Raw genomic sequence first — 12,592 nt, 5'->3', positions numbered from 1 at the left:
TGAACTTCATGATCTTAAAATACAAACAAAACATAGTTTGTGGAAAGAAACATAAAAAAAAGTTAAGCAAAATTAAGATTTAAGCGTGCCACTCCTTTTTAAAATGAGGAACATGGAACTAGACTGGACCACCTACATTTCTCCGACCTCAGTCATCACTTCCTCCAATTAACCCACAAACTTACTGGATTTCATTTTAGAATAACTACCTTCTTTAGAATGCACCTTTCTGAGTCTGGTTGTCCTAAAAATTTAGGATCTTTTTTCTTTCTACTTCCAGTCCCAGTTTATTTGTAGCAAATTAAATCTATCCTTCCTTCAGGGGATAGCATACAAGTGTGGTCTTGATCAAAATCAAACTAACATGTCACAGCTTCCAGTATTTTCAGTAAATAGTTCATTCAGGCCTAAAATCTTGTTCCTGCTTGCTGGAGTTAAAAGTTCAACTCAATGACTGCAACAGATGTCTACCCACATCCTTAAAAAGACAACTGACTTGCCTGGTGCTGTCAGGGAAGTCTGCAGGTGCCTGACAAAATACTGGAACTTTAAATATGCAAGAGCCTGCATTCCCTATCCAGGGCAAATGACTTTTACATGGATTTCACAATAGAAGGTATTGGTATAAGTAAAGACAAGGAAAACTGGCAGCTAATAGAGCTGCTGCAAGATCATCTTGCAGACAAAATACCTCTAATAATATTTCTTATACCTCCAGGATTTTTTTCTGAGTATTTTGTCTTTCCCTATGACTTTCAAAACAGAGAAAATGAAGCAATTAATTGAACACAGGGAAAAAATGCTAAAGCTTGCAGCAACTGTCAAAAGTTTAGAAGGCTATGGCCTTGGCTAACATTCTTTACAACTTCCATGACGCTTTTGACTCTGACCACAATTTTCACATCTACATAAATACATACATACACATATACACCTGCTTATTTCTTACGTTCATACGCACAGACTTGTGTAAACACAACGTTGCCATGCTTGTATCATTTTACTAAGTAACTCAAAGCATAGTTACATCATTTCACACACCCAAATGTAACAGACTTTACTGGCTACAACTGCAGCCAGCCACGAAAAAGGCTTAGCTTGCACTGCACAAAAGTACACTTGTTTCTCTTAAAGATAGATGGTTACATCTTACAGTTCAACCTCCTTGGTTTTATGACCAGGATCCCTTTACCCTTCGCAGAGGCAATCATAAAAACTTGTTCTCCCAGTTTCCAAAAAACACACTCATCAAGTTCTTATATTAATACTTCACTCACCAATGCTGCTCAGAGAACTGCTGCTTTCAGAGTCAGAAGGCATTATGGACAGCACACTGTAAGTAGACCCTAGAATTGGGAAAATAAAGACAGTATTATTTTTCCTCCCCCCTTTCCTCTCTCCAAACAAAGTTATGATTCATTTCCTTGATACTGGAGATGCCAAATAAATTTACTAAAATTACTAAAATTATTCCAATTACTAAATTAGAGAGAACACACATCACTGAAACATAAAAATCTAACAGGCAAAGTATAATTTGCAAATGAGCATTGCACAGTGCACTGGGTAGAAAATCATTTTGGATGACATGGTAAAAATGAGTTCAGCAAAATATTACATACATTGGTTTTTTCAGACAGACTGAAAATACAGAGTTTCATGTCTATAATAGGAAGAGGAAGAGTGATACTTGTGACAATAGTGACAATCTCAGTTTCTTATGTCTTTACATGTACCAACTCATAATTCGTTGTGTAACTGATTTGTATTCTTATCCTCAAACTTCATTCAGACTTAAAAATTTCATTTAATTTGTAAATAAAATTAGCTTACATCCATTTGCAACTTCAGTATCTGGTCTTAAAAGCAAGCATCTACAAAGCAACAAGTTTTCTCATCTATTAATAGATCAATAGAGAGTGAAGCCTTTCATTTTAGCTATTTTAGAAGTATGCCAGATTTTATTTACCAGAAGAACTAGAAGAACAGGTCCTATTTCAAAACATTAACTAAACAGCTCCACCATCCCTCAGAGTCAGGATAAACACACCATAGTAAAGACAGGGAATGACTATGTACAAAAGCCATTAGAAATCAGGTCTATTTTCAGCACTCACCAGGATGCAAGACCTGCACTCACAACAGCCAAGCTCTAAGACAGTTTCAATACTTTCAGGAGCTCAATTTCCTATAGTCCCTCCTTCTTATATTTCAATATTTCCTTCTTCCAGTTTCTTTGAAATCAATAAATAAAAGCTGAGAAGCAGCATGAGTAACTGCATGGAATAGACTGAAGGAAGGATAGGCTAGAAAATAAAGAAATTGGTTTTTGTTCATCTCCTTTGCTTCTTACTAGAGAAAAGCATAACATCTGTAACCACTATGGTGCTAGATGAATGAAAGGCAAGATGGGATAAAGTAATTCTAGTAATTCTAGTAACACAGGCAATAACAGAAAAATCAATCAAAAAAAAGAAAAAGACAGACTTGAAAAGAAACAAAAATAATTGCATATTGAAGCAGACTGTTTAATCTGACAAATCTCTACGAAAAATGATTTTAAATATACTGGTTACAAATAATTCTATTTGTTGGGGATGTAAGTTGTTTATTTTGTTCAGATTTTCAAACAAAACATACAACGAGCATGTCACTGACACACTGCCTGGCTTCAGAAAAAAATCTGCTGCACATTTTTGTTTCCATTTCAAATATTTTCAAATAATAATTTAATCTGTATTCCTATTTAATTAAAGCTTGTTGAAAGCAAAATAATTTCTGCATTAGTTATAGTCAACCTCCTTGCATATTCTAAACTCATATGACTTGCAGTATTTCTCACAGTCTGGACTTTCCTTATGATTCTAATCAGCCTAAGTTGAAAAAAACAAATCAATATATTAAACAGAGTAAGACATCTTTATGACAGACAGTGTGTACTGAGATTGTATCAAAACTGCGTGGGACTCATGCACAACAAAATCTTGTGCCACAAAGTGACACTTAATTATGCTCAGCAATTTAAGGCAAAATTGCCCAGTTCCTCTAAAAGATTACATAGGATTTCCACACCTGAAGAAACTTGTAGTGATTGTTAGCTGCTTTTGCTTTTAAGACTGAAGAAAGAAAAGACTCAAAATCTCATAACCATAACTGATCTTAATTTTATTTATCTTCAAGACACACTGATCCTCTCTGTCTTCTTGTCCTGAATTACAAGCCAGAGACAGATCTTAAAATGAGTTAAATTCTTCTCTCTGGAACGGGCAGAAAGGTTTTGTGAAACTGACTTAATCAATGGAGAAATATGACTCTCCAAAGCAATGTTCCTAAAACATTAGCTCATATTTGTGAATGCAAGATCTGGTATGCATGGCATGTTATCAAGAAAACCTACAATTGTGAAGAGGGGAAGAATCATTTGACCCTTTCATAATTCCTCACTTAGAACAACAACAACGTAGTAACACTTGTCTGGTTTTGGTTTGTTTTTAAACTACACAGGGTACAAGTTCATTATCTGTAACAAGTGCCAGCTTTGTCATCAGAAGCAGTATTAGTACACATCAGAAACAACAACCAGAGGTCTCTACACAGCTGTCACAATATTAGAATTCATCTTTAGGTATTGTGCTGACACACAGCCTTGAATTAAATCCAGGCTAAAGTGGCATTGTGCTTGGCATATTCTGCTTGACCAAACTAGCAATACATCATTGGTACCTGCAAATGCTCCAAGAAATGTTTGCCCACTCTATAGGATGCCTCTTCACATAAATGAGAAAACTCAAAATCATCCCAATGGCAATCCATATACAGTTAAAAAAATAAAAAGAAGAAAAAGGCACAGGGTAGTTTCTACAGCCAAAGGCACTAGAACACCCTGTTTATTTCTGAGCTACATAGCCATGGTATTCCAATAAATTTGTTGCAAAATCACCCTCCCCCAAAAGAATTTTCCACTTGATTTCCTACTCTTAACATTTTCTAACTGTCCATCTTGTCAAATTGCACAAAATAATCAGATCAGAACACTAAACAAAACAAGAAGCCATAAATACTTTCTTAGATAAATGTTCAAAGTGCTTCACATCTAGGAGTTCGCATGCCCTTCATCACGCTTTTACAAATAGTTGACTTTAATATTTTTCTGCTAGTATTCACCTTACATACTGAAATCTCCCAGTGGTAAAACTTGCTACATTTTATTTTAATTCACCAATTTATAACAATTGCTGACATATTCCTAAAGTTCAGAATTACAACTTGCAATGACAGGATTCTGAGAAACACAGTAGAACCTATACATACTTAAAAATAATAATAAAAAAACCCCAAACCAACAACTACATCAACAAAAAACCCAAATTAACCATAAAAAATCCCAAAATCACAAGTAAACAAAAAAACAAGCATGTCTTTTACAGATACACATTCATACAGAGAGGGAAAATATATAACCATCCTGTCTTTACATGGCAGACTTGCTTTCTTTTTTACTCATCCAGACATAAGCTTTGGATCAGTTCCTGGCTGTATTAAACAGCTTTGACAGAGCACAAGGATTTAGAAACTGCTACAGTATATGCTTGAGAACCTTAAGAATCTCATTTCCTTCTATTTTCAACAACTAGATCAAGTAAGATTTCTTTAAGTTATTACTGTCTTTATTAATCACATTACAGGAAGGCCACTTAAGAACTCGCAAATTCAGGAAAAGAACTTGTCGCTTAAGTGTGGAAGCCACCTCCAGGGACAACAGAGAACTGTGTTCCAGTTTGCCTTCATCTTTCACACAACAGCAACAGCCACAGCCACACAGAAAGAGTGACACGCATTTTTCCTTGCTAAGAAAGACAATGATGGAAGAAAGAGGAAAAAAAATCAGAAAGAAAAAATACAGAGAAGAGTTACACATCCTAAGAAGACAGCAACTGTCTAAATCACCAATATCCTCATCAGCAATACCAAATCAAGATTAATGGAATTAAACTAGTCACACAAAATTAAAACAGAACATTTCTCCCTTCTGTCTTTCTAACTTTTGAATTGTGAAACACCATGTAACACTGGACATCACCTGTTCTTCAAGGAGAAACTAAAAAAAGCCAAGTCAGCTAATCTCCAAATAAAGCCTCCAAAACAAGCTTGCACTTCTGTAAGAAAGCAGTACAAAGGATCAAGTATGATATCTTCTAGGACATTATTGAACAACTTGTGAGTAAAAATACAGTGTTCACATTAAGAGAGATAAGCTGTCAATTGTCAGTACTACACAGAAACTTCACATCCTCCTCCATACAAATACATGCAGGCTCTGCTCATAACTCTAAAGCACAGTGTATCCAAGGGGACTGGAGTGGCAAAACAAGATACAGGTATTCACCTTTACAAAATTCACTGTACATATGCTTTTAATCCTCTAACTCCTCCCTCCCCCTCCCCCATCTATAATCTGACTCAAAGAAGGCTATTTTATCTTCCAAACGTCATTATATGATCTGAACTGTATAGGAGTAGTTCCTCAGATAAACAGCCTCAGCACAGGCACAAAGAGACAGGTATACTGAACCTGCTTCAGCGTGTGAAGAACAAGGGGTTTATTCAAGGAGCATGAGGTGTTTTATCCCACAAGATGGAGAGTGCTCTGATCTTGGCTGCACAGCTCTTGGTAGGTCACCCATCTTTAAGGACTGCATTTAGATCTGCAGTATGGCAGACTCCTAAATTAAGTATGTTTTCTAACTAGGAACACTTAGCTTACTGTAGAACCCAGACTGAAAGAAGCCTTTACCTGTGCAAATTTCTTTTGCCACTTGTCTGTGTTTAAGGATCATGTTAAAAAACCCCCCAGCTGCAAATTTCCATTGTTAATTAAACTCTGCTCTTCCTCCCACCTCCCTTAGCAGCACAGTGACTGCCAGCTGATTCAACTGACTGTCAGCAAATGATTTTTCTGATGGAAATCCAAAGCACTGGATGAGAGGGCAGCACGACAAACATTGCTTTATCCACATCTCCATGCACCAAACCAAACTGACTTTGGCAGGGCTCCTGCTTGCTAGGGGGGAGCATTTGTTTGATTACAACTGGAAATGGCCCTGAATTCAATGTTCCCTTTGCCTTTACAACAAAGCTGCCCAAGGACCTCAAGGCCACATGGATCTGCCATGCTCTGTCTCTAAAGCTATTCTTTCCTGGGCAGCCTGTACAGCCAGGTTTGTCACAAACCACAAGACATGGTCATTGCTTGCAAGCTGTTTGACATTCAGACACTAAATTCTGATCTCATACAAAACCTTCAACTGAGTATTTGCTTCCATCCATGTCAAACTTATTCCAGATGTTTCACAGTCGTTTACCTTTAAGGATATGAGCAACTCCAAGAACAAAGGTACAAACTTAGCAGTAAAGGTCAAACATCTTGCCAAAAGTTTGCTCTTTCTTCCCTGTCTTCTTTTAAACACGGTTTTGTAACTTGCTATTATAAAGATTATTATAAAGATATTATAAAGATTCTGTATATCTCTTTTTGGGACACCATGAAAACTAAATGAACATGAAATGGCGTTTTAAATAATCAAGCAGACAAAAAAATCACATTTTTTTTATTTCCCAAATAGCTCAGTCTATAACAGTTTCACAGAAATGGTGAGGGTCAAAGAGTTTATTTTCCTTTTCAATAGAAAAAGCTTTTCATAACAAACTATGAATGAAATATTTGGATATTAACATTAAAAGTGCAGTTTGGGAAAATATAGATGCTTTATTGCTTAAGTCAATCTTGAATTCTAAGTGATTAAAAACACACTCTCGTTAAGGACAGAACACACATGAAAAAGGACTGGGGCACCTTCCTCTGAAACATTTAGTAAGAATGAACCTAAAGTCAGATTTAAGTTCTAATTATGATCTAATATGACAATTTCTGTTAAGATTTAGATTCAAAAAAATTAAGTAACCTGCCAGAGGCCAGAGACATCAGTAAAGAAGATCTGAATTCAGTTCCTAGTTGTCAGTCAGTACAGCATCTGATCTTCAGCTGTTAAAAACAACATCAGACAAATACCCAGAAAATTCCTATTTTCTTAGCAACATCTGAGCAAGAGAAAAACTTATTTTTATAGGCTCACACGAACAAAGGCAGAGAAAAGAATAACTAATTATGGATTCTTCAAACCCAGCATTTAGTACAGATGGGAAAAATTTGCATTTAAAATAAAATCTTGGTAAAAATGCAGTGCAGGTAGGTGAAACAAATTGTCCCACATTTCAGCTCATGTGGATTACATAGGTTACACAGGTTATTATCAACGCAGCAGTGCTGTCTTCTCTTCTAAAACATCATGTGGCATTACAGCTGACTAGCTTATCAAACAACTATAGATATTTTTATGAATTATTTTTAACACAGATGCTTTAACAATTCCCATTAATGCATTGCAGGGAACCCATTTCACTTCACTGGTAAAAAGCCAAAATACCCCTTTTTTTCTTCCTTCTAGCTATCAGGAATATTATAGTTGCTTCCTTGACAAAGCCAAAAAATAAAGAAAAAAATTATAAAACATAATAATAGTTCCCTTTTTGCACAAGCTTCCAACAGTCTCAAACCCTATTTCTCTTTAAGTTATCTCCTTAATCTAGATTATTCATTAAATTATATGTATTTCATCAAATAATTGTACAGTCAGGTAATATGAATGGCAAAATAAAATTTAAGAAGTAGCATTATTAACTCTACGAGTAAGTGCTATATTTAAACTTTAATTTTTGGAAATGAATCAATTATGTTATGAATAATTATGTTTGTAAATAGGTTATGCCATTAAAAAAAAAAAAAAAAAAACCAAAATGAAAAACTGACTGGGACAGTCATTCAAAAGACTCAAAACCTACCAGATAACAAGGGAAGCAAGCATTAAATCCTCAAGATCAGCCTCTTATCCCATCCAGTCCTTTCATTAATTTACTGTATCTTGCAACTGGGTATTTCCTCTGCAAAAGCAGCTGGGGGCACACCTGGAACTGCAGGTGACAAGAGCGTCCATCACATGCCTAACCTGAGCATTTTGCTAACAATTCAGATTTGTCCATGATAAATAAGCATTGTGGTTCAAACTGGATTTTTTAGGACAAGTCATCAAGAACAAACAGGTACCTACACCTATCCATGAATGTTGTTGTGCTGGGGTGACTTCAAACCGGCACAGGAGTCTAAATTTAAGAACTGATCTACTTCAATGATAATGGTACAGTTAAAGTCACAAAGCTTTTCTGCTCTGCAGAGACTCTGAAAGAAGGACAAAGGGATTCAACATAATTCTAGCTCACTCCTGTGCAGCGTGAGAATTAGACACACAAGGAGGAAGGCACCTAAATGCAAACATAACCACAATCACACCAAAGCCTTGTGCTTTTTACGGATCATGGAAAGAGAAGGGCCAGTCCTTTGTGATTCCAAGCAGAGGAGTAATGTATCAAAGTCCAAAGGCTTTTTTATTCTCTCCTAATACTATCTACTTTTTCTAAACTCACCTGAGTACAATTTAATCTTATAAAGCTATCTTCTCTGAATATCCTCTTTTCTACAAGCCTAGGAAATTGACATGGGCCAAACTTCTTTTTCTAACAAGAAACAGAACAAAGTAGTTGGAACACTTTTCTCAGAAAGCAGTCCATTACTATTGAAGCGCCAAATCAGCAATTGATTGAAGAAGTTACTTACACAATACCTCCTCATATGAGCCTGTTGGTTCTAACCTAGAATGCCCATTTTGCTACAACTTGCAAATCAGCTCACATCTACTGCTCTCAGGACTGCAAGAGAAGTATCAACACAAGGTCTATGTAGGAGTCACTATTGAACGTGCCTCCTTTGAAATTAGTCATGTTGGGAGATATGACTTTTCCAAATCATGAATCTCTTGAAAAAGCGGTTCATGTTACTTGGTATGAAACCGAGCATAATGCTCAAGAAACTTCCTTGCAACCTTGAAAGGAGAGACATACTCCCCAACTAAGCCCTAAAAAAATGAACTCTCCTTATATTGCTCTTCATAGCAGGCTTCGATATTCAACCCTCACTCAGAAAAAAACATTGGGAAAGAAATGTCCCAAGATGGCTTCATTAAGCTATGTTACAGAAGGGATTTAAACTCAACTTTGTTGTGTTGTTACAATGGAAAAAACTATACACACTTTCATACAGAAAAGCATCCAAGCTTTTTCTGTTTCTGTTTACAGCAATTGTTACTTAAAATGCTAAGAGAAAAGATAAAGCTAAGCTAGAAAATTTAATTTAAATCTTCCTGGCCAGTTAATTTCCTTCCCCAGCATTCTACTTCATTCAAGATAGCAAAAGTAAAGAAGAACAAAAAATACAGGTTTTTCCCTCCTAGTGCTGTAGATCAGGAAATCCTACTGCCAGCAGTAATTCCATATTAAATACACATATATTTATTCTGTAGGCAGAGAGTGCAAGACTCTGCTCAGTAAGAGACGTAAGTCCCTGCTACCTATAGACTTCAGGCCCAAGTCCTTTTCAGGACATCCGCAGTTACAGGAAGGTCATCAGAACTGTGTGAGTGCTACTTGCACATACCAAGTACCACAGACAAAGGAAATGTCGAATCCGTGCCAAAGTGACGGAGACCCCTCTCTAAACCCAGACAGACTGGAGCAATCATTCTGTGTGCATCTCTACAGGATCTTTCCAGAAATGTATCAGTTTCAAGGTAATAGCATAACCAGACAACTCCAAGCACTGCTATGACCTCAGAAGATGGGGCAGAGAAAGTAACAATATCAGTTAAGAATATATTTGATCCATAGACTGTATTTTTCCAGAAGACAAACACACAGATATAAAAAAGAAACTGCACCTACGCTCTCATTCAAACAACACAATTAAGTATGTCCTTAAGTACTCAGCTGTACTGAGTGATTATTACAGGAGTCCATTACCTATGAACTATTTACAAAAATAGTTTGGTGCAGAAATCCCCAGGTGCGAACTTCATGCCTCTTCTGGTGACAGCTGCGCCGCCCACAAGAACTTTTCATCCCTCATCGGAGATAACCTTCGGCTGTGACGAGGCAGTAACAACCTGATAACCTCCTTCACTGGCACAGGCACCAACAGGTTGTGTGTGAGCAGACCTCTCCCCGACACACACAGGGAAATACACAAAAAACACTGCTTAAGCTTCCTAAAGGTAAAAGTAACACATGTAACTAAATCAAACAAAAACCCATCTTCCCCCAAGTACCAGAGTGCTCATGCAAATACTCTCTCTACCTGGGAGCTAAGAATGCTGGGAAAAAAAGGAACTCATCTGGAAGCCATTATGGCACGAATTCCTGCTTTTTGCCTCTTCTCTGCAGGACATGAGTGCTGCGACTTTTCCTTCTCTCTCGGTCACGGCAGGACAAGGAGGAGACAGTGTTCTCAGCCTCTGCTGCGGCTCAACAGAGCGGGGAGGCAACCACGCGGTGCTTTGCAATGCTGAAGGAGTTTCTTTGCTTAAACATAGATATTCCTACTGGCTTCCTCTTCTGGCTTCTAAATGACAAGGCCCTGTTTGGAGACTAAATCAATTTGAGTATCTAGAGAGGATTCTTCCTACATAGCAAGTGTATCAACATGCTAGACGGGACTTTTAGCTTTTTTGCAATTATTTTGGGAGAAAGCAACTGTAACTGCTGCGAGTCTAACAAGTCACCTAGTGGCTAATGACTTGCTTAGGGCCTTTTAAACCAACAGGTCTGGGTTACCAAGCAAGCAGTTGCAGTAAGCTTACAAGGTACAGATGGGAACTTGAGGTCCTAGCGACAGGCAGACAGATTTTACTAAGCAGAGGACTTTTAGAACCCAAGTTTTCACCCTAAGAGCAACTGTAAGGGTAGAGGGGGGGGAAGGGGGGCAATGCCTGCAAGACAGATAGCTAAATGCTCTATCAATTGATGGAAAATTGACAGATGGCTCTATCAATTCTGGGAAAAGCTCTAAAGCTTACTGCACTGACAGTGTACTGACAAAAGCCTGAAATCACACTCTGACAGGAAGCAGTAGCATTAGCATTACATGACAGCACACACTGAGCTTAATGGAATGCAGCTGACTTCCTCGGAGTCTGTGGAAGAGACACAGGCCAAAAATTCAGCAAATGCACTTGATGTCCAGCATGCTACTCCAAACACAAATATAATGCCCCAGTCCACTAAGGCAGTGACAGGAGAGAAGAAGAAAGAAAGAAAACAGGACTACACCACAGAAGAAGCAGAACATGGCATCTTGGACAGCAGAACTAAGAGCTGTTGAGCAGAGAAAGAGTGGCCTCCCACCCAAGAGAGGTGACTAAGACAGTAAGTCAAGACTTGTTCTGACTGGGAAGTAACCTGCCTGTCAGAGAGGTCTGGTTTCTCCTTAACCATCTGTTACAATCTGGTTTAAACCCAGAAAAGCAAAGCAAACTAAGTCTCTGAGCATAAACCAAAAAGAACTTAGAAGGTTCAAAATATCCCCAGAAATGAGATTAAAACCAAACGAGGTTAGATGTTGTTGCCAAAAAATTGATGTATTTTATTTAATAGTATAAGAGGCAAAGAGAAGGGAAGAGAAAAGAAAGAAAGAAAAATAAGTGTGCGTGGGGGGTGGCGGAACAGGGAGAGGTGACAGGGGTTAGGTGGAAGCAGATCACCCATCTGAGGGTCCCAACGATGTCTCGTTGCTCCCCTCCATCTGTTCTGCTGGTGGTGAGGGTCCCCTGTCGCCGCCGTGGCCAGGCCACTACATGCTGCCACACCACACACCAAAGAGTGCAGAATCCCGTGGATTAATGTACACTTCGGGCCAGGTGGGAATGCCCACGTGCCTCTCTTGCAGGGGCTGGCTTGACACTGTCCCTTGCAGCACTGAGGGTCTGTTGCACCATCTCAGGGGCTCTGGTGCAGGGTCTGGGGACCCCTTTGGGGGGGCCCCTGTGATGGGCCATGTCACCCCCTTCTGCTGTGGATAAGCTTCTGCCCCTGCAGTGAGGACTCCTCAGCTGGGCTCCTCTGCACAGTGGAGGATGGGCAGTCACTGCCCCTCTGACCAGGGGCTTTTCCCAGATACCCAAACCTCTCCTCCCTCCACCCCTTGGTGCAAGGGTCTGTTCGAGGGTCTGTTTGAGCCTGGCAGCTGATAGCCCTGGGGCTGTGGCCTCCACCCTGGAGGTGTTAAGCCTGTGCCCAGTGAATGTCCCCAACTCTGAGTTGTTACTTTATCTTATCTTCATCAGCGAGCGGTGTAAGGCCTCAGTCAGGGCCCCATTCAGGGTGTGGTAGTCTTCTCTTCAGCTTTTGTAGTACAGTTTTAAAAGTCCTTTAAGAAAATGCTTAAGTCATAAAATATAATATTTCAGTCTCTGACACCATCTCTCATCTATATTTTGGAGCAGAGGAGCAAATGAAGATGCTGCCTCCCCACCAGCACCACTTGTGAGTCACGAAGATTCAGTGGGGACAGTTTTAACATTCATATTCACCTACTGATGGCAGCACAAAGGTGCCCTAAATAAACATGCCAGGTGGTCAGGCATAGCAGACT

The 12,592-nt window shown here is 38.7% G+C and overlaps 1 protein-coding gene across 4 annotated transcripts in view; it reads right to left on the bottom strand.

Annotated features, from left to right (window-relative positions):
* DLG5 (discs large MAGUK scaffold protein 5) overlaps positions 1-12,592 on the bottom strand; it is a gene marked incomplete at its 5' end in the record, with an annotated part of 97,121 nt that overhangs the window by 58,034 nt on the left and 26,495 nt on the right. For all 4 annotated transcript variants that reach the window (XM_082286601.1, XM_082286604.1, XM_082286602.1 and 1 more), the window contains one exon: positions 1,278-1,346. In XM_082286601.1, the coding sequence (XP_082142727.1) occupies positions 1,278-1,346 (69 nt within the window). The remainder of the gene's footprint in view (positions 1-1,277; positions 1,347-12,592) is intronic.

Source organism: Coloeus monedula (genome assembly GCF_965178545.1).
Source record: "Coloeus monedula genome assembly, chromosome: 8".
NCBI lineage: Eukaryota > Metazoa > Chordata > Aves > Passeriformes > Corvidae > Coloeus > Coloeus monedula.
The sequence above is the reverse complement of the archived record's forward strand: the minus strand, read 5'-3'. Positions and strand labels throughout refer to the sequence as shown.